This window comes from Trichomonas vaginalis, chromosome II, assembly GCF_026262505.1.
Source record: "Trichomonas vaginalis G3 chromosome II, whole genome shotgun sequence".
Classification (NCBI taxonomy): domain Eukaryota; phylum Parabasalia; order Trichomonadida; family Trichomonadidae; genus Trichomonas; species Trichomonas vaginalis.
The window spans coordinates 10,317,539-10,336,677 of NC_067204.1; the positions used below are offsets into that span (position 1 = coordinate 10,317,539).

At 36.7% G+C, this 19,139-nt stretch overlaps 11 protein-coding genes and 7 pseudogenes across 18 annotated transcripts, besides 1 other annotated feature; 10 read left to right on the plus strand and 8 right to left on the minus strand.

Moving 5' to 3' along the window:
• Positions 1 to 19,139: part of a mobile genetic element that runs on past both edges of the window.
• On the plus strand, positions 1,215 to 2,218 carry TVAGG3_0519390 (protein of unknown function, DUF4106 family; the record flags this gene model as incomplete). Its single annotated transcript, XM_051237177.1, has 1 exon — positions 1,215 to 2,218. A coding segment is annotated over one exon (1,004 nt), but the record flags the coding sequence as incomplete, so codon positions are not given.
• TVAGG3_0519400 lies at positions 3,069 to 3,372 on the plus strand (annotated as a pseudogene). Its single transcript has one exon. A coding segment is annotated over exon 1 (304 nt).
• TVAGG3_0519410 lies at positions 4,255 to 5,135 on the plus strand (annotated as a pseudogene). Its single transcript has one exon. A coding segment is annotated over exon 1 (881 nt).
• On the plus strand, positions 6,049 to 6,841 carry TVAGG3_0519420 (annotated as a pseudogene). The gene has a single exon. A coding segment is annotated over exon 1 (793 nt).
• Positions 6,870 to 7,626, plus strand: TVAGG3_0519430 (annotated as a pseudogene). Its single transcript has one exon. A coding segment is annotated over exon 1 (757 nt).
• TVAGG3_0519440 lies at positions 8,620 to 9,036 on the minus strand (annotated as a pseudogene). Its single transcript has one exon. A coding segment is annotated over exon 1 (417 nt).
• TVAGG3_0519450 lies at positions 9,249 to 9,944 on the plus strand (annotated as a pseudogene). Its single transcript has one exon. A coding segment is annotated over exon 1 (696 nt).
• Positions 10,309 to 10,866, minus strand: TVAGG3_0519460 (organellar and viral DNA polymerase type B; the record flags this gene model as incomplete). Its single annotated transcript, XM_051237178.1, has 1 exon — positions 10,309 to 10,866. One exon carries the CDS (start codon positions 10,864 to 10,866, stop codon positions 10,309 to 10,311), a length of 558 nt encoding a protein of 185 aa, XP_051095002.1.
• Positions 11,708 to 11,908, plus strand: TVAGG3_0519470 (uncharacterized protein; the record flags this gene model as incomplete). Its single annotated transcript, XM_051237179.1, has 1 exon — positions 11,708 to 11,908. The coding sequence occupies one exon, from the start codon at positions 11,708 to 11,710 to the stop codon at positions 11,906 to 11,908; it is 201 nt and encodes a 66-aa protein (XP_051095003.1).
• On the minus strand, positions 11,938 to 12,507 carry TVAGG3_0519480 (uncharacterized protein; the record flags this gene model as incomplete). Its single annotated transcript, XM_051237180.1, has 1 exon — positions 11,938 to 12,507. The coding sequence occupies one exon, from the start codon at positions 12,505 to 12,507 to the stop codon at positions 11,938 to 11,940; it is 570 nt and encodes a 189-aa protein (XP_051095004.1).
• TVAGG3_0519490 (uncharacterized protein) lies at positions 12,799 to 13,173 on the plus strand (the record flags this gene model as incomplete). The annotated part of the gene is made up of 1 exon (XM_051237181.1): positions 12,799 to 13,173. The coding sequence occupies one exon, from the start codon at positions 12,799 to 12,801 to the stop codon at positions 13,171 to 13,173; it is 375 nt and encodes a 124-aa protein (XP_051095005.1).
• Positions 13,215 to 13,799, plus strand: TVAGG3_0519500 (uncharacterized protein; the record flags this gene model as incomplete). The annotated part of the gene is made up of 1 exon (XM_051237182.1): positions 13,215 to 13,799. One exon carries the CDS (start codon positions 13,215 to 13,217, stop codon positions 13,797 to 13,799), a length of 585 nt encoding a protein of 194 aa, XP_051095006.1.
• Positions 13,970 to 14,536, plus strand: TVAGG3_0519510 (HNH endonuclease family; the record flags this gene model as incomplete). The annotated part of the gene is made up of 1 exon (XM_051237183.1): positions 13,970 to 14,536. The coding sequence occupies one exon, from the start codon at positions 13,970 to 13,972 to the stop codon at positions 14,534 to 14,536; it is 567 nt and encodes a 188-aa protein (XP_051095007.1).
• Positions 14,586 to 14,849, minus strand: TVAGG3_0519520 (uncharacterized protein; the record flags this gene model as incomplete). The annotated part of the gene is made up of 1 exon (XM_051237184.1): positions 14,586 to 14,849. The coding sequence occupies one exon, from the start codon at positions 14,847 to 14,849 to the stop codon at positions 14,586 to 14,588; it is 264 nt and encodes an 87-aa protein (XP_051095008.1).
• TVAGG3_0519530 (DNA/RNA polymerases family) lies at positions 14,988 to 16,529 on the minus strand (the record flags this gene model as incomplete). Its single annotated transcript, XM_051237185.1, has 1 exon — positions 14,988 to 16,529. The coding sequence occupies one exon, from the start codon at positions 16,527 to 16,529 to the stop codon at positions 14,988 to 14,990; it is 1,542 nt and encodes a 513-aa protein (XP_051095009.1).
• On the minus strand, positions 17,173 to 17,754 carry TVAGG3_0519540 (annotated as a pseudogene). The gene has a single exon. A coding segment is annotated over exon 1 (582 nt).
• Positions 17,774 to 17,926, minus strand: TVAGG3_0519550 (uncharacterized protein; the record flags this gene model as incomplete). The annotated part of the gene is made up of 1 exon (XM_051237186.1): positions 17,774 to 17,926. One exon carries the CDS (start codon positions 17,924 to 17,926, stop codon positions 17,774 to 17,776), a length of 153 nt encoding a protein of 50 aa, XP_051095010.1.
• On the minus strand, positions 17,945 to 18,346 carry TVAGG3_0519560 (uncharacterized protein; the record flags this gene model as incomplete). Its single annotated transcript, XM_051237187.1, has 1 exon — positions 17,945 to 18,346. One exon carries the CDS (start codon positions 18,344 to 18,346, stop codon positions 17,945 to 17,947), a length of 402 nt encoding a protein of 133 aa, XP_051095011.1.

Below are 19,139 nucleotides of genomic sequence, written 5' to 3' on the forward strand. Positions count from 1 at the left end.
TGACTTTTTTTGTAGAGCACTCAAAATAGTATAACTTTGTCCGGACAAGTAAGGTCTATCGTCGCTACAGGAAAAGTTACAGGCGTTCCAAGGAAGTATACTTTGAGAAGCCTTTTTCCCCTTATAGAATGAGATAGGACGGTTATTTTACAAAACTGACAACACTTTGACCGAGTAGTTTTTTGTGCTAAACAAAAAGTGTCATATAAACATCTGTCAAAAACCGCTTTTTAACTTCACTTAAAATGCCACGTAAGCTACGTAAGAATATACGTAAGAGAAGAGAGCATTGAAACATCCAATAGTAAAACTAACACCACAACAACAGTTGCAACAACAAATGCTGAATGACCCCACTATGTTGCAACAAATGTCAAGCAACCCTATGCTTTTAAACCGAGTTATTGGTGCACAGAGTGGAGTTTAAGAGCGGCACTTTTAGCGAAAATGGCAGGCTATGGAGCTGCAGACGGAACAGCTTATAACCCTCAAAGTCAAATGAATTTGAGTTCACTCAAAAATCAAATAACAGATGTCAAAAAGTCAAACATAGACATACAGAAACAAATAAGTGAAAACGAAAAGAAACTAGAATATGACAGACACACAAAGAAACTCAATGAGTTAAACGTAGAGAAAAAGAAGAAAGAAGAACAACTGAAAGAACTAAGTACAGAGGAATATGCGAAAAAAGTGTCAGAAAAAGCAGCAGAAGTAGCAAAAATGGAACAAGATGTTATAAATTTGAAAAACCATACTACTCAATATAAAGTACTGAAAGATGAAAGATAAAACAAAAAGCCCTGAAGACATATATGGATAGCGATGAGTATAAAAAAGAAGTTGAAGCAAATGTAAAGGCAGAAAAACTTTTACAGTTGCAAAACCAAACCGTACAGTATGAAAACTTAGCACAAGAAAGTAAAAATAACGACGCAGCCATGCAAAAGGCAATGAAAAGCGCGGAATATATAAAAGCTAACAATGACTGGTTAGATGCCCAAGCCAACGCTAAAGCAGCCCAGCTTATAGGGTCAATAAGGACAAAAATACAAGCGGATGAAGACAGTTCAAATGAAGCTTTAACGAATGCTGACTTTAAGAACGCCTTCGAAGCTCTTCATAGTAAGGTGAAACAAGTGAACGACTTCTCATCTGGAAAGAAACTGAAGTCTGAAGGTTTCGACAAAGAGTTAAGAGAAGTAGCACAAAATATGACGAAAATAACAGATGCAGCAACGAGACAGGCAGTTCAAAGTGCCTATGACGCCGTTAGAGCAACTGTTGTGAAAAGTCAAGAAAAAGAGTTACAACAGACCAAAACAGACCTAGTAAATGCTTTCTTAAGAACGAAAAGTCAGGTAGGACATTACGCTGCAGATGGAACATATGTGCCAGCTGGTGGAACTTATATACCACAAAACCCTCCAAGAGAAGCACCTGCACCAGGACTACCTAACACATTTACATCGTCACATGGACACAGACACAGGCATGCACCAAAACCAACACAACAACCAACAGTTCAAAACCCTGCACAACAACCAACAGTTCAAAATCCAGCACAACAACAACCACAAACAGAGCAAGGACATAAAAGAAGTAGAGAACAAGGAAACCAAGAATTCTTAAAAATGCTTAAAGAAGAGTGTGGTTTCCCAGATACTGTTGACTTTAGTGACAGATATAAAGAAGCTATTGGAAAGTTCAAGGATGGAAATACTGACCCGAACCTATTTAGCTTTATGGCTCAGCACCAAAACGGATATAATCTCAAACCTGGAAAATACAAGCTCGCTAAGGGATATGATTTAATAGCATATCATCCAAATGACATGGATGAATTTACTCCGAGATATTTGATGTCAGAGCTAAATGACAATTCAACTTTCGTCATGAAACGCGTAAAAAATAGAGACGGAACGAAAGAACAAAAGCTTATGAATGCGGATGACGTAGATAGGGAAATTGTTAAAAACGGTCTCGGAATATATGAAATGTCAGCAGATGAGGTACAAGAAACTCCACAGGAAGAAATAGTTCAGATACAACCAGACATGGAAGAAATAGTTCAGCAACAACAGCTAGAAGAGCCTGAAGGAAACGAACAAGTCACTCCTTTGGAAACTAACTTCACAGAACTAGATGAAGATTTGGAACAGCCGAAAAATCTTGACCCTCAACAAGAGTATGCGGAGAATATGGAATATTTCCAAGAGTCTAAGAAAGATTCGGCTGACATAGTAGAAGAATATCGAAAAATGTTTGCCGACATACAAAAGACTCCAACACCAGATGAAAATATTCAGCATAGAATGAAAGTACTGAAAGAAAATGTACACAAATACAACAACCCTTTTACTTACGAGCATTTAACGTTCAATCTTCGGATGAACTCGGTGAAGATAAAAGGTTAAATTTCAAGAAAACATATAGAAATGAAACATTGTTTAAAGTTCATTCAGAACCTAACCAAGATGGAAACAAACCTACTTTTGTTTCTGCAGACGATGGAACTACAATGAGATGGGGTCATAAAGCTAACCCGGATAGGTGGTTCATAAACTTACAACCTCAATTCCAAGAAGTTGTAGACGCAATGGAAGTCAATGGTGAACCAGATATAGCTGGTATTTTAAGCGCGGCTTTAATGCCATTGAAAGATATGAAACATGCAGATATTTTGGACCAGTATGAAATGAACATGGCTGATGGAAATATAACACCTGACGTTCTAGAACATTTATCTCAAAGAACTACACAGAACCATAGAGATGGTATATTTGGTGAAGAGTTTAGAAAGAAAGTTATGGACAGAGAAGGAAGAGAACCTATTGTACATGACCTTGCAAACGAAAGTTTACAAAATGTCATAAAAACTTACTTTGCAGACAATGAACCGAGAAGGGATGAATATTTAAGAAAAACTCAAATGGACAGTACCAAATGAAATGTTAGTATTGAAAAACATGTTCCTTGACAAAATAAAACCAACTACAGAAATAAATGACGCAAGACTGAAAGATTGGGTAAAAGCTTTCCCATTCACAAAAGATATAGTTGGTAACATGGAAAGAAAACCAGAATGGCTACAAAAAACATATATTTGGAAACGAGCATATTCCATATGGACAGGCACTGTTTGAAGAGCTTGAACCGGAAACTCAGGAAAGAGTCATGCAAACAATACGCAAAGACTCAAATACAAACTATGACAAACTCTTTCTAGGATATAGGTTACCTGAGATGGGCGACCAGAGCCCAAAGGCAAAAAGGGCATGGAAAATTTGCAACATACTAGATGAACATGAGGCAAAGATGCAACAACTTGAAGCAGAGGGCAAGTTACCAAAGCGACACCAAAGAAGAAGAGTAGAACAAAGTGAAAGTAGTGAAGAACAAAGTGAAAGTAGTGGCAATGAAGGAAAAAGAAGAGTTAAAAACTCAGTCAGGAAGAAAGTAAAGCTTGGTCGGAGTGGGTTCTATTATGACATATAAACCCAACTATTCTATATTTTTACCCATATGAAATGTACGCCGCTCAGAATATAACGCCAACAGTTTTGGATGCCATGAATGGAAATGTTTCCGAATGGTATAACGAATGCGACAATGCCATTAGAAGGTCAGAAATAGTTCCTGGAACTTACGAATATACAACTGCTGTTTCTTATGGAAACGTAGGTGAGTTTGGAGAAGGTTCTTCAACAACAGTAGATATTGCTTGCGACAGGTTTCATATAATTTCTATTGACAACTCTTTTCTTATACGTGGAACAAGACATTGAAATAAAACCTTCTGCCAAGTTGTCTGACAAGAAAGGTTGCAATGGAATTTTCTATGTCGGATACCAATATGCTCCAGAAGTTTTCATGGGATATAAGATATATTCTAACTCTGACTTAGTTCAAACAGTAACATGGGCAAACTATGAATGGTTCGCTTTGAGAAACTCAGTACAACCACAAGCTAGAGAACAAACAGACCAGTATGCAAATATTGAGAAAATAAGAAGACTTGACCCTAACGTTCCAGGAGTTTATGTTAACCTTTCTGGTTCAGATGGAAATGCTGCCACTAAAGTAAAACTGAAACTTAGAGTTCCTTTGTCATCTTTCCTCATCTTCAGGTTTTTAAGATACTTACCAAACTGGGCAGGAAAAATTCTATCGAACTTACTCCAAGCAAAATAACTTAGTCATTGCACCAACACAAGACCCATTCACTCTTACAGAAGTAGTGGAACAAATAAAATGTCATTCGCCGACTTTTGCAAAAACAAAGTTGACTTAGACTTTGGTTTCTCAAACTTCAACAATGAAGTAAACTATTATTTCAATGCTGCTGGAGATGCTTGGACCCAGTTAAGTTCACATGCGAAAAATTTGAATGCAAGAGAATAGAAAGCAGACTTGCAGTCTATATGTTGGACCCAGATATTTCAAATGCTTTAGCTGCCAAATATATTGCAGTTCCACTTATGTTCCCTATACACCAAATATCTGTCAAAGACTTTGCAGGTGAAGTTGGAAACCAAAGTGCTGACCCAGGTGCAAGAACAGATATTGCTTTAACAACTGCAATGAAACATGCAGATACTATGTTTGTACTGTTCAGACGAACTATAAATGACTATTCTTGTTTCTACAACCCTGGTATTAAATACCATATAAACATAGATGGCAAATATTATCCAAGAGAAGAATATTCTACAGTTGAGGATATGAGGTCATACAACTTGACATTAGATGCTATGAACTTTAACAACAACTTCACAACAACCATTAACCCTGAAATGCAAAGTTCTATTATGCCATATGTGAAAGTATGGACTCATACAGGAGGTCAAAAAACTCAATATACAAATGGAGACCGTTCAAACTTTTGGCTTGGCATTCCATTTGCTGACTCAGAAGACTTTATGGGTGGTACTTCAACTGTTGGTACTGTACAAATACAATATACTGGTGACAGAGACGGTCCAGATGAACTGAAAGCAAAGAAGTTTACAAAACCAATAGCACTTTTCACGGAAGATGCTCTTTTGAAGATTCGTTCGATGAAACCTGCTGGGGCTCCTCAGATTGGTATAACGACAGCTTCCATCGAGCAGATTTTGGCAGCAGGTCAGTAAGTTGTTCTTGAACTGACTTTTCTCCGTCAAATATTGACAGTACGCCAGTTTTGACATAATATTGTATTATAAACTTTCCTTTAGAAATATCTGTAAGTTTTGAAGTTATATTTTTGTCTGCTTCAAGAACTTTCACCATTTCGGTTATACAACTTTCTTTGCTTTATGAAAATATTTGGTTCAGCAAAGACTGCTATTCTATAACATTTTCCATTGTTTGTATAAAGAACTATTCTGTCAATGTATTTGTATTGTTTGTGTGTGTAAACTTTGTTCTGCTTCAATTCGAAGAGATACTCGAATACGTCCATCTTTTTATTCTAAGTAAAATGTCATTTCCGAAAAATAGAAGCGTGAGTGTTTCAAAAGGTTTAATGGCGATGGCAGATGTGAAGTTAAATTCACCAACTCAAACAAACAGTCAAAGTGTTGTTGTCAATGTCAAAGAAGAGATGTTGAAGTGGGAAACCATACGAAGACGAAGATGGTATAACAATTGTTCCTGTAAAAGAACAACCAACATATCCTGAAGTTAGCAGAGACTTAAGTTCTGTTGCAGATATTCGAAATGACTACATGCAACTTAAAGACAAACTTAAAACTCAGGAGAAGATTTGTCAAGCTTTAGGTATAATGTTAAACTTGGTCGAACACAACCCTGTAAAAGTGAACTCATATGTCATTGCACCTCATGAAGTTTTGAAAGAACTATTGAAACTTTTGACAGAGGCAGACGATATAAACATCAAAGAAATAGAACCCGACATTAGTTGCTGTGGTGTTTCATATAATGTCATTGACAAGATATACGTTATGAAAGGAGGTGAAACGTTGAACTTAAAGTATAGTTTCCCAGACGTCATAAAAATATTTGACGACCACAACATTTCATTAAAATTTATTTGCTAAGTAAATGGCAGAAGACATAATGGTTTATACTATTACGACTAAAAACCCTGAGTCATATAATTTATAACAACAAACTTACAAAGTCCTCAAGGACGATATTGTAAACTAACCTTAAACACAATGACGACTAAAGCCTGTTTTGCTCTTTTGACACCAGAAGACTTTATTGTTGTGAATGGTAAAAAATACTCCTTTGAAGATACTTACTCAGATATACCACCAACAGGTTTGTTGACTTATTTAATACTTTAAGGACGGGTTAACATGTGCTGCAACTAGAGCAGGTTTCATTATGTTTGGATGTCCGACTGAGTTTACTAAAACGATATGAGCTATAATACAAAACTTATTTCTGGTTTTTACTACCAACAGTTTCCTATAACAGGAAAAGGTGTCATACAAGGAATGTCTATTCCATTGACATTAAGCACACCAATCTTATATATTGTTTCAAACTTAGGTTCAAAGTGTTATTCGAATGTCGACAGAAACTATTATGACCAAAAATACTTATGCGTATAAACAATACTTTCTCTGCTGGTTTGCCTATTGTTCATTCGAATGCAGAATTTTCAACCTTAGTGAACTCAAACACTTTGGCAAGTATAACGTTGACATTAGTTGACGCAAACTTTGTTCCTGTAAAACTTTTATGTCCTATGTATTTGTCAATGACGGCAGAAAGTTTCGAATTGGAAGATGCAACTGGTGAAAGTATTGTATTACAAGAACAACAAATGCAACAAATGGAACAAATGCAACAAATGGAACAAATGCAACAACAAAGTCAAGAATAAAAAAAATATTTTTTTTATTTTTATAAAAATGTACAGAATAGATGTTTCAGATTTTTATGACTTCCAAGCATTCAGAAATATGTGTCCATTTCGAGACTATAACAAAGCAGTCGAGAATTTGAAACGTTTAGTCATTTATGTTGACTCTGCCCCAGAATGTTATGTCATGAAAGAATGGGATGTTGTCTTTAACAAACCTAAAGCGACAATAGTTTCAGAACAAGAATGTAGACAGAAACTTAAGAAAATAAAAGTCGTACAAGTTGGCATGAAGATGTTAGATGCTTGGGATATCTTATTGTCAAAGTTAGAAGATTTTTCAGTTCGAGGTATAAAGTTCTATACACCTTCTCCAAACTTCTATTCTATCTTCACTGGATATAAATATGAACAAGTAGAATGGAAAGAAAATATTATAGAAGCTTGGTTAGACCATGTCAAAGAAATTATATGCAATGGAAACGAAAGAGTCTATGAGTATATCTTATGTTGGTTTGCAAACATCTTACAACATCCAAGTGCTAAAAATGAAACTGCTCTCATTATAATTGGAAAACAAGGAACTGGTAAGAACACATTCTTTACAGATATCTTATGCAAACTGTTAGAAGTTATTTCGAACCCTAATATGACAAACTTAGAAAACATCTGCGGTAAATTTAACTCTTCAATTGAGAATATGAAACTTATAGTTTGCAATGAACTTCAAAGTATAGATACAACAAAAGTTTTTGAACTCAGATGCTTTGAAGAGTCTTATAACAGATAAAGTTTGGAGTTGTTGAAAGAAAATATAAAGACCAAAGAGTTTGTGAAAATGTTGCAAACTTCATTATGGTTTCAAACAATTTGTTCCGATGAAGTTAGAAAGTTCTGACAGAAGATATGTAGTTTGTCAGAACGTCAGATTCTCATATGCAAGATACAGAATATTTTGACGACTTAGCAGAAACTTTGACATCTGACTTTTACAACCACTTGTTCTCATATTTCATGACATTAGATATTTCAAAGTTCAATCCAAGACAAATTCCACATACCGAAGAGAGACAAACATTGTTAGAAGCAAACAAGAGTGTATATGAACTGTTCATAGATGAAACTGACTTTGAGTGTTTAGATGAAAGGTCATTGTACGATTCGTATAAACAATATTGTCAAGAATATGGTTATATGGCAGCTTCTAAAACGAACATTCTTGCAAATGTCAAAAGTCTTTTAGATGTTCAGAATGGTGTATATACAAAGAAAAATTTTTCTGAGTAAATTTAAAAAAAAATCTTTTTTTATCCGATAGAAAAGATGGCAAAATTCATCTCAGTAAATAAGTACATGACAGAAGTCAAAGATAAGTTAGCTCCATTCGCATATTGAATGTTTACTCTACAATTTTGAAAAGTCTACATTTGACAAAATTTGGAACATTGCACCAGTTTAAGTTTGCTGTTGTTAGAAAAAAGTGGTGCAACTTTGAAGACTTATACATAGAAGGTTGTTGACATCAAAGAAAATTTTGACAGAAAGTTCTCAAACCTTAAAGAAGGTAAAAGCATACAAACTTGTTATACCTTATGAACCAAAGAAGACAGACGACTATGAATATTATGAGTCTAAGATAGTTGAAGTTCAAGGTAAATTGGGGGTAAAAAGATTTTAGAGTCTAAGCAGTGTTTACTCCTAAAGAGGAAGAGAACATTGACATTGACCCAGAAATGTTCTAAAAATAAAATTTTATTTTTACATGTCAAATTTCTTTTCTCTGGAACTGTTTCAGGTTCTTTCTTCTCTTCTACTTTCTTTTCTTTCTTTCTTTCTTTTCTCTCTTCTTCTTCTTTTCTGGTGGAGTTATGTCAAATTTCTCAGAACCATATTTATGTAAAAGTTCTTTGTCCTTTAATAGCTCTTCTATTCTGTTTTCTATTTCATCTTCAAGAACAGCGCATGTGCCTTCTTTGCATTCTAAGAACTTTTGTTGGACTTCATCTTTCCAATCGGCGTCATCTCTGTCAACAAGTCTGTCATTGACAAATTTTAAGACTGCTCTTTGTAATGTTTTATGGTTCTTGTCATATTCCCAGAAACAGAACTTTAGAACAAATTCACCTTTCTTGTTACACTATGTAAGATTTTATGTCGACAGAAGTTTTAGAGTCGAAAAGCTTGTCTCGAATATAGATAGCGAAATCGCTAGACATTTTCTAAAAGATAAAAATTTAATTTTTCTAAAATATGTTAGAAAAAAAGTTTGCTGACATTGACAAGAAATTTGAGAATGTTTTGAAGAAGAACAAGAAAAGTTAGAAAATGCTCAGATAAAACCTATACATGACAAGTTCTTATTTGCTCAGAATGGTATAACAGGTCTAATTGCACCACCTGGGTCGGTAAGACTTTCACTTATCTTAAAATGGCTGCACAACAACAAGAACTAGATGAGAAGAACCCATTCTATGAGTTAGTTGTTATTTGTTAGTACTTCTGGTCAATTTGACCAAACCGTCAATTCGTTCAAAGATATTATAAAGAAGTCAAGTTATATTGTATAAAAGACTCTGAGTTGTTAGATTGGATAAAGAAGTACCAAAGAAGAGTTTTGAAGTATAATGCTATAAATGAGTATATAAATTCTAAGTTTAAAGACCCAAATGAGGAAATGCAGAGAATATTAGAGAAGAAACACTTCAGAAACAAACAGAAAGAGATAGAATACATTTCGAAGAAATTGCAATCTTACGATTGGAAGACATACCCTCATAGATGTCTTCTTATTTTAGATGACTTTGCTTCTCATCCTTTGTTAAAGAACAGAGAACAAGATATGTGTCGAATTCTTAAGAAGCTCAGACACTTTAACATCTCAGTTGTCATTTGTGTACAGACAGCCAAGAGTTTAAGTAAGGATGTTAAAAGAATACTGACTGACATAATACTTTTCCCTGGATTGTCCGAAGACGATTTCATGGAACTTATGAAAGAGTCCATGGCAGGTAAGTTTGACAGACATGAACTATGGGAGAAGTACAAAGTCATACAAGACCCTCATACTTCTTTCAGAATTCATATCTACGCAAACAAAGTTCAAATTGTAAAAAGTCAAGCTTGAAAAATAAAGAGTTCATTTACTCTGCTTGTTTGAAGTTGTCAAAATACTCTGTTATTTTTCACGATTTTCATAGAGTTTTGGCGACTGGGGTTTCTTCCCTACTCGCTGTGCTTCATGATTTTCATGTGTTTTATGCAAGGCCGATAAAAGTCGGTCTAGAGAAATTTCACTGTTTTCATACGGAATTCAGCAAAAATAATGTTTATGTTAGAATGTTAGATCTAACATGTTTTCTAACATGTTTTCTAACATGGTCTAAAACATACAAAATTCATGAAATTTCATACGGAATTCAATAAAAATAATGTTTATGTTAGAATGTTAGATCTAACATGTTTTCTAACATGTTTTCTAACATAACTATTTACAAGCGTTTTACATGGTATATGTTGCGATGGTTCATGACTCTAAACAATTTCGTAGCTTCTATTTCTTCTGTCAGTATGTCAAAAGTTTTAACGATACCGAAAGTTTCTTTATACTTCTTCTTGACATCAGATAGAAGGAAATCTTCTGCTGTTGGATAGTTTTTGTTCAGAAATGCTAACATGTCCATTTTATCTTCTGCTGGCTTTTCTGCTTCTTTCTTTAAGTCTGCATAGTCGTTTCGCATACGTTCTATCTCTTTGACGGAGTAGTTATATTTCCTCATTGCTGCTTTACATTTTGAACATTGCGGGTTCATTTTTGCGTTATATTCTGAAACCTTACCTGCTAAAACAACCAAGGCGTCAATGGTTTTCTTCATCTCGAACATAGCGGGTTTTATTTGTTCGTTCCATACCTTACCCCTACTATCTTTATCTCTTATTTCCCAAACACATTTTGCAACTAACGAAACAAAGTTGTCGTAGGTCTTAAATTCTTCGGATTTATATATGTCAGAGATGTTCTTATATACCATGTCGCAATCTTTGTCCATAACCTTATGGTTGCAATGAAAACCAAGGAATTCATAATTTACCTTTCGTATGAACTTCTTTATTTCTACTGAGTCAGTTGCTTTGACTTCTATTTCGTCAAATTCGGGAATGGTTAGTTTTTGTTGTTGGATTTCAGGCAATTTGGGTAAATGGTCAATAATGTCCTGCATTTCATAAAGATACTGTTCATTTGTTTCATCTTTCGCACTACAGTCTAAATTACTTGTTAAAAGTTCTTGCTTTATCTTCTGGATTTTTGTTTCGAAAGTATATGAAGAAGGAATGAAGTTTTTCATCTCTACTAACATAGATGTTGGATTCATAACTAGCGAGTTTGGTGCTGTAGTTGTTTGAACTGTTGTTGTGCCGATTGTTGAAATCATGTCTTTTATACAAAATAAAAAAAATAAATAAAATAAAAAATAAAACTAATTTTATTTTTTATTTCGGGAAAATTCATGAAAATTCAAGAGTTTTAGACCATGTTAGAAAACGTGTTAGAAAACATGTTAGATCTAACATTCTAACATAAACATTATTTTTGCTGAATTCAGCAACAAAATTCAAATTGTAAACGGTTTAATAGAAAAAGTGTCATTTTTTCATGTCCGAAGACTCGAAGGTGCAACACTTCCAAAATACCGACGAACTCAGAAGAGCAGCATGGCAGTATGTTCTTGACAACTTCTTTGAGTTCTCCAGGCACACCTTGGAAAATGCTGAAGAACTCCGACACAGAGAATTTGGAGAAATTGCACTCCAATACTACATTGACAAACAAAGGGTAAACAAAGGGTAAAATAAGACTAAAAACTTAAGGTTTAAAAAAGTGACATTTTTATGAGCTCCGAGTCACCGAGAAAACTTGGTCAGATGTTAGCAGCTTACTTCCCTGAGGAGGATGGAAGCGTTACATACGTAAGGTTCAAAAACAACGAACCTGGAATTGCGTACCAAATTCGCAATTACATGACCATGGAAGAGTACGAAAGGTTTCTACAAGAGAAACCAGCTCTAAACAACTCAGAAAAGAAAGAATAAAAAGTTTAACTCGTAATTGTTTATTTTTTTTACTTGTATGGGCAAGCTGCAAGAATGAAGTCGACTATCTCAGTCTTTGTCTTGACCAGTTGGACTGCTCTTGCGAGTACGTCTGTTTTGCGGTCTCCAGCTGGTGTTTGACCTTCGTAATTGCGCATGTTCTTGAGAGCTCCAACTGTAAATGGCTGTAGGATGAAGAGTCTCTCAGACTGCTTGAGGTAGTCTTCACGGTCACGAACCGAATCTGTGGTACGAGTCGAATCGGTCGACCTTAGGGAAGAGACTGAAAGCCTGTCGTCTTCCATAGGAGCTGTAGCATACTCTTTGCGTAAGCGGTTCAGACCTTCTTCGAACTCTTGGTCTCTCTTGGATTGAGATTGGAATTGCTGGGGTGGAGCTTGCTGGAACATCCAAGGGTTGGGGAAGTAAGGCATAGGCTGAGGAGGGTAGTTCGGGAAGCCTTGTAGTGGAAATTGGTAGTAACCTTGAGGTGGAAATTGGTAGTAAATCGGAGGGACTTGCTGGAACTGAGGTGCAGGGGCTGGTGCTTTCGGTTCTTCTGGCTTGGGAATGGGCTCGGTTGGTGGGACGTCGGACATTCGTTTGTGTCCTGTCGGAAGGAAAAACTTTTTCTGTCGGAAGGAAGAACTTTTTCTGTCGGAAGGAAGAACTTTTTCTGTCGGAAGGAAGAACTTTTTCTGTCGGAAGGAAGAACTTTTTCTGTCGGAAGGAAGAACTTTTTCTGCAGTTCGACCAAAAAGTTCTCAATTTTCGAAAATTTGAATGGTTTACGGACGGACAACTGGAAGAGTTCTTCCTGTCGTCGGGAAAAATTTTTCCCTTTGTCCGGAAAATTTTTTCCAGTTGTCGGGAAAATATTTTCCTGTCGGATGGAAGGACTCGGAATGCCAGAAGGATTTGACGAGGCAGTTTACCTTATAGAGATAAATGAAGTTGTTAAGCAGTACTTGCGCAGGGTAATGAAGCCCAAGGTCAAGTTCACCACTATTTCTGGAAGGTCTACACTTCAGCTCGAGACTTCGACTGGAATTCCAATTCAAATACCAGACGGGACAGCCTACGATGGCATAAAGGACGCCAAAAGAGAAGCTCTTGTTAAGTTCCTAAACAAACGTCCTTGGATAAAAATACCAAACAAGGAGAACCCCCTACCCCATATGAAATTGGCAATTCAGTCTCTCCTTCACTTCTCTGGTCAACCATTCTACATAACCTGTGAAGGCGACATCCAACCAATTCAGTAAACCTTAACGTTTAGAGTAAAAACATTTTTTTCATTTTTTGAATGAAGCAAGTTAAATTCGTCCCACACCAAACTCAATGGACCGATGAAGAGTTGCAAGCTATGGTTGAAGGTGTTGAGAACGACATAGACGGCGAACTTGAAGGAGCTCAAACCACAATTGCAACCAAAATTGCACAAGTCAAGGAACAGATAGCTCCACTTAAAGCTACCAAAGCTACTCTTGACCTCATGGATAGTTACCGTTTAGATGTCAAGAGTGGAATAAGACAATTAAAATTAAAACTTCTAAACTACGAAGCTATACTCCAAAAGTTAGCAGAAATGAGAAGACTTTACCAGAGCTACTTACATGTAAGGGACTTACCTTCATGCAGTCCGACCAAAGATGAATTTGTTGACATTGTCCCAATTTTGTCCGAAAGTCAGCTCAGATGTTTCGAACTGCTCCCAACATATCCGGAATATGAACGTTTGCCTGAACTCTTCCGCAATCTCAAAAAACGTTTTTTGGTTCTCATGTTCCAAACTTTTATCGGAAGAGACAACAAACGTTCAGAAGAAGAACAAGATATTATTTTAAACTTGTTGTATGACATAACTGTCATAACAAGCTTTTTGAAGTAAAACCGTCATTCTCAAACCACTTCATTTTTTCGATGTCCGAACAAGCACCGAAGCCGAACACAATAGCAGATGTCCTTTCAAGGTTGCCAGACAAGCGCCCAGTTCAAATTCAAATTGCCCAATTGAAAGCTCATCTGACAAACACCGTTAAGACTCTCCAAAGTAGTCTTATGGAAGAGATGAAGGGACTTAAAGGTGAGTTCCTCATGAACCAAGCTTCCAATGAGAAAGTCCTGAACGATTTGACGGAAACCTTGCGCATTTACGCGAGAGAGAACCGAGACCTTGCCAGACTCATCTACCGTTTCTTCGAAGAGATAGATGCCATCTGGAAGGTACTCGGAAAGGACAGAACCTCCAACACCGTAATTCGTGAACACAGAATTGAAGAAGGAATTGTCGAGGAAGAAGAGAAACACGAAGAAGAGGAAGAGGAAGAAGAGGAAGAAGAGAAACACGAAGAAGAGGAAGTTTGGGCAACCCTTGTTGCCGATGACACTTACGAAATTTCCCAACCCTACCCATACCAAATCCGCAACAAGGAGACAGGCAAGGTTCTTACCCCAGTCCTCAACAACTTGGGACACTTGAACCTTAACCTTCGGAATCGCGGTTCAATTTCCATGGGCAAGCTTGTCGCAATTCAATGGGTTCCAAATCCAGGCAAGAAGACGAAGGTTAGACACATTGACGGTGACAAGCTCAACAACCGTAAGGAGAACCTCGAGTGGTTCTAAGAGTAAAAAAATTTTATTTTAGGGGGAAACCCCAAGTAAATTTAGGTGTTTATTTGGATAAGTATGTGAAATTAAGGTCAATTTGCAAAATTAGTTCCCGACCTTTGAATTGGACTCTTTCGTTCTCCCAGTTGCGTAGGAGGTCGTCCCAGAGGAGTTGGTAGATTTGCCAATCCAAGGACGATTTGTCCTCCCAGGCATTGAGGATGTACTGCTCGTAGAGTCTCATGACCTCTGCCTTGCACCAGACACCCTCTCCCTTGGAACGTAAGGCTTCTTCGAAGTGCTCGAATGCGATTGGCTGCGTGACCATCCGAAATGACACTTTTTGTCCGTTTGGTCAATGTTCGTGTCTCGTGCCATAGTCGACGAAAATACAGACAAACAGGTTATATATGAGTTTGAGACCAAGAATTCCCCACATTTAAATTCAAATTCAAATAAAAATTTTTTATTTCATGCAATGTTTTATTTCTGTGCCGTCTTCAAGTACGGCCCAGTACTTACGCTTGGAGAGAACATGAACTTCGGAAAATACCTTGTCTAGCTTAAAACAGCCCATCTTTTCACCGACTAAACCCATTTCAATGAGTTTGTTATACCCTTCTTCGTTCGTCATGAGTGCGTCAATGTTCTCATAGTAAACCTTCACTTTGGATTTGACTTCGGAGAAGAATTTGTTGTAGTTGTCAAGGACTGCCTTTGCGAACTGAGGGTAAGACCAATGTTCGACAATAGGTTTTACTGTGGTTACTAAGCCACCTTGACCTTGAGTAAATTCGTATTTCAAAACAAAAGGGGAGAACCTTTCAACAAAGTTGTCGACCTTCTCATAGTGTTTACTCTTCATCTTTTGAGGTTTTTTAATGGAATATCCCCATGTCGAATTCATAAGCAATTTGAGTGTCATTGCAAGTTTGGGGTTTGAAGCTTTCCTAATATCATAGAGTTGTTGTATGACTTTTCCAACTGTATAGTTCCTTCCTGGGAACTCACCATCTTCGTTTGGAATTCCAGTCGGGATATATTGGACGAACCTCATGTACGCAGCGTTAAGGTCGACATAGTATATTTTTTCGTTTGAGTCGAACTTGTCGCAACCAATGGGTCCAGTTCGTGGAAATTCAAGTGAGTCTCTTATCTTCTGAGAAACTTCTCCTGTTATCTCATAAACATCGTCGAAGCAACCTGTTTCATATAAAACCTTCTGACCTAACTCCGATGCTCTCCAATACAATTTGACGTCAATTGGATGTCTCAATGGAAGTTTGTTTATAGCATCTTGAAGTTCTTGCAACCTCATTGGAAGTTCTTCTGGTTCAGGTTGGTATCCGAACAATCCAACTCCTTTTGGAACAGTGTACTTCTTTTGTGCTATAACTTTGTCTGGAACAACTTTTGGTCTTGCTAACAATGAAAAGTTTGTTTCGTCTTTTGGTACAAAAGTTTCTGTCAGCTTGTCATCTGGAATTGGTTCCAACAAACCTTTCTCGAAAAGAATGTTTACAGCTCTGACAATGTTGCACTTGCCTTTTCCGAACAATGGGTTTGTAAGACTTTCGTTCAACATGAAGTGGTTGTGGACAATTACAATCTTCAACCATGGTAATTTGAAGTCAACAACATAGTCGTCATGTGAAGAACCTTTCTCAGTCGGTATGTTGACTCGGATATTGACATTTGCCAACGGTGCAATTTTTGCCAATTGACCTCTGAGAATGTACCTTGTCTTCACACATGACTCAAGATACTTCATCTTCTCTTCTGTAACAAGACCAGAGTTCCTGAGACATGTAAGAATGCAAGGTTCATTGACAATTGTTTCAATTGAATTGTAAATTCCATACCTTGTCAAGTCAATGTCAGACTTATTTATGAACGGAAAGTATCCAGCATGTTGTCTGACTGCTTGAGGGTTAGGTTGGTACCATTCGAACTTGACACTTGCAATTCCTTCAATTGCATTCAAAATGTCTGAGTCGGAGTCAACCATTTGTTCTCTCTTTGTAGTCTTGAAAGCGTCGAGAAGCATTGCAGCTGTTGTGACATTGCCATGTGCATAGTATATATGACCGTCCAAATCTGTTATGGTTAGTCTGAGATTGTGTCCTTTCTTATTTCCGTCTTGAATTGCAGCAAGTACTCCCATGAAGCCTTCTTTGTTCTTTCCTTCGTCAAAGTTTACTGTAAAGGTTTGACCTGAACCAATTTTACTTCTAACTTCACGATACTTTTCATATGCATATCTTGTTCTTTCCATGGGAGCATGACCATCCTCTGCACTACCTTTTTTCCTTCTCAAAGGATGCAATTGTTCGTCATGTTTCCAGTAGAATCTGGCAAAGCCGTCGTGTCCTTCAACTTGAGGTTCACTAACATCGAAAGGCATGTCCATAAGACGTTCTTCTTCTAACCTCTCTAATCTGTTTGGATAATTTGTGCGCGCTGTTTCCAAGTCCATTTCGTAGGTCAGACCAGCCAGTTTGTCATAAACTTTTATGGGTCTTCCCTTCCTATATTTAAAATTCTTTGAAACTCTCCAGCCATATCTTTGCAACTCTGCTTTTATTCTAGCAGACTTTCTATCCATTCTATGCGGGGGCATTTTTATAAAAATAAAAAAAATATTTTTTTCTTTACTTTACATAACCGCCTGCTACCATAAGCCTTTGACGCCAACCCATACCAGCTAATGAAGGTTGACTTGGTTTAGTTTCCAAACTAAACTTTGGTTTTGGTTTATCTTCAGTTTTTGGTTTTTCTTCTTCTATCGGTTTTTCGTCACTTTTCGGTTCCTCTGACTTTACCTCACCTGCAGGAACAGTTGTGTCGTCAACATCTTCGTAAATATCATATGCCATCTGTCTTTGTTTTCCTTTCAACTTTTTGTGTTTGTTGTAAAGTTTAGAATATTTCGACTCTAAGTCAATGAGATGTTCTATAATGAACTGTGGTCAGTGAAGTACTTTCCATCTCTTTGTCTCGAAAGCTCCTTCAGACTTCAATATTTTATTTGTGAGAGTCTGTTTCTTTTTTGAGATACTAGCCGTTCCATTTCTATGAAAAGTGACTTTATAGTTGGGGTTTGTATTTCCAGACCTGGCACTTTCTATTATTAATTTTTTCTCTTCATCTGTAAGTTCTTTGACAGGTTTTGACAATGGTTCTGAACTTTTTGTTTGTGGTGTCAAATCTACCGTTTCAACTTCTTCGGTCATTTCATCTCAGTAAAAAATTTTAGTTTGGTTTGTTTTCAACTGGTTGTTTAGGTTTTTTAAGTCGGTCTAAAACTTCCTGAGGTATAGGAAGAACTTGACAAACACGTTGTGTAACTGCTGGAAGTCGACAAATCCATCTTGAACCCATTTGTCTCAATGCTGTATTGTTCATTTCATCTCAGTAAAAAATTTACATTCCCCACGTTTGAGGCGGTTGAGGTTGGTTATTGTTTACCCACTGTTGTGCATGGTTATATCCTCTGTTAAAGAATCTTTCACCTTGGTCCATATAGTGTCCTGCTTGGTTATAGTAGTCATTTGCTTTGTTATAATAGTTTCCTGCTTGTCTTCCTACATTGTCCATCCATCCTTGAACTTTTCCTCTTGTTTCAGGATTTGGAATAAGATTTGCTGCATCTCGTGCTACATCCCAACCTTTCTGTACAGTTTGTATAATAGGTTGTGCTTTCTCTTTAAGTATACCTAATGTACTCAAAATCTTCCTTCCAACTCCAAATACACCTCTGGCTATTGTTCCCACTGCGGGCAAAAATCTGGATGCAACTCCTGCTAATGCGCCAAATAAACCCATTTCTTATGGGTAAAAAATGACGAATCCAAACAAGGACCCCTATGTTTCTAAGGCAACAAAGAAAGCACTCATGATAAAAATCTTTAGTTCAACACCAAATGCTTGGTTTATGGATATCTTGGAAAACATTCCGAGGTTAGAAGATGGACCACCATACTGGCTAATATTTGTCGGTCAAAACACAAGATACTGTGAAGCCATACCATTATGGTCCAAAAATATTTTAGATGTGAAAACTGCTTTGACAATATTCGTTGACAAATACCATCCAACAAAACTGACATCTGACTGTGAAAGTTCTTTCAAATCAGATGATGTAAAAAACTATCTGCGTTCAAAAAATGTAAACCAATATTTCATTGTCGACCAAAACCATTCTGCTCTTGGTGTCATTGACAGTTGTATAAAAATCTTAAGAGACTTAAACCAACCACAAGGTGGTGAAGCAAATGAAATGTCATATGACGACAAATATAGACACTTCTCCATGGCAAAGATGAGACAAGTTTTAAATATTTACAATAGCCGTAAACAAAAAGGTTTGGGAAACCACTCCCCCGAAGAAATGAAAAACAACCCCGACTTAGAGAAAGACTATATATTTAATAATTTAGTCAAAAGAGACAAACAAGAAAGAATGCCGGCTTCAAACTTCAGAAAGGTGACAAAGTAAAAATAGAAATACCTAAACGCGACCCATATGAAAATACTATTGACTATGACAACAATGGGAACCCGACAGGTACTCACATTCGTGTTCGTAAAAATAGAAGAAAGTATACAAGAGAATATT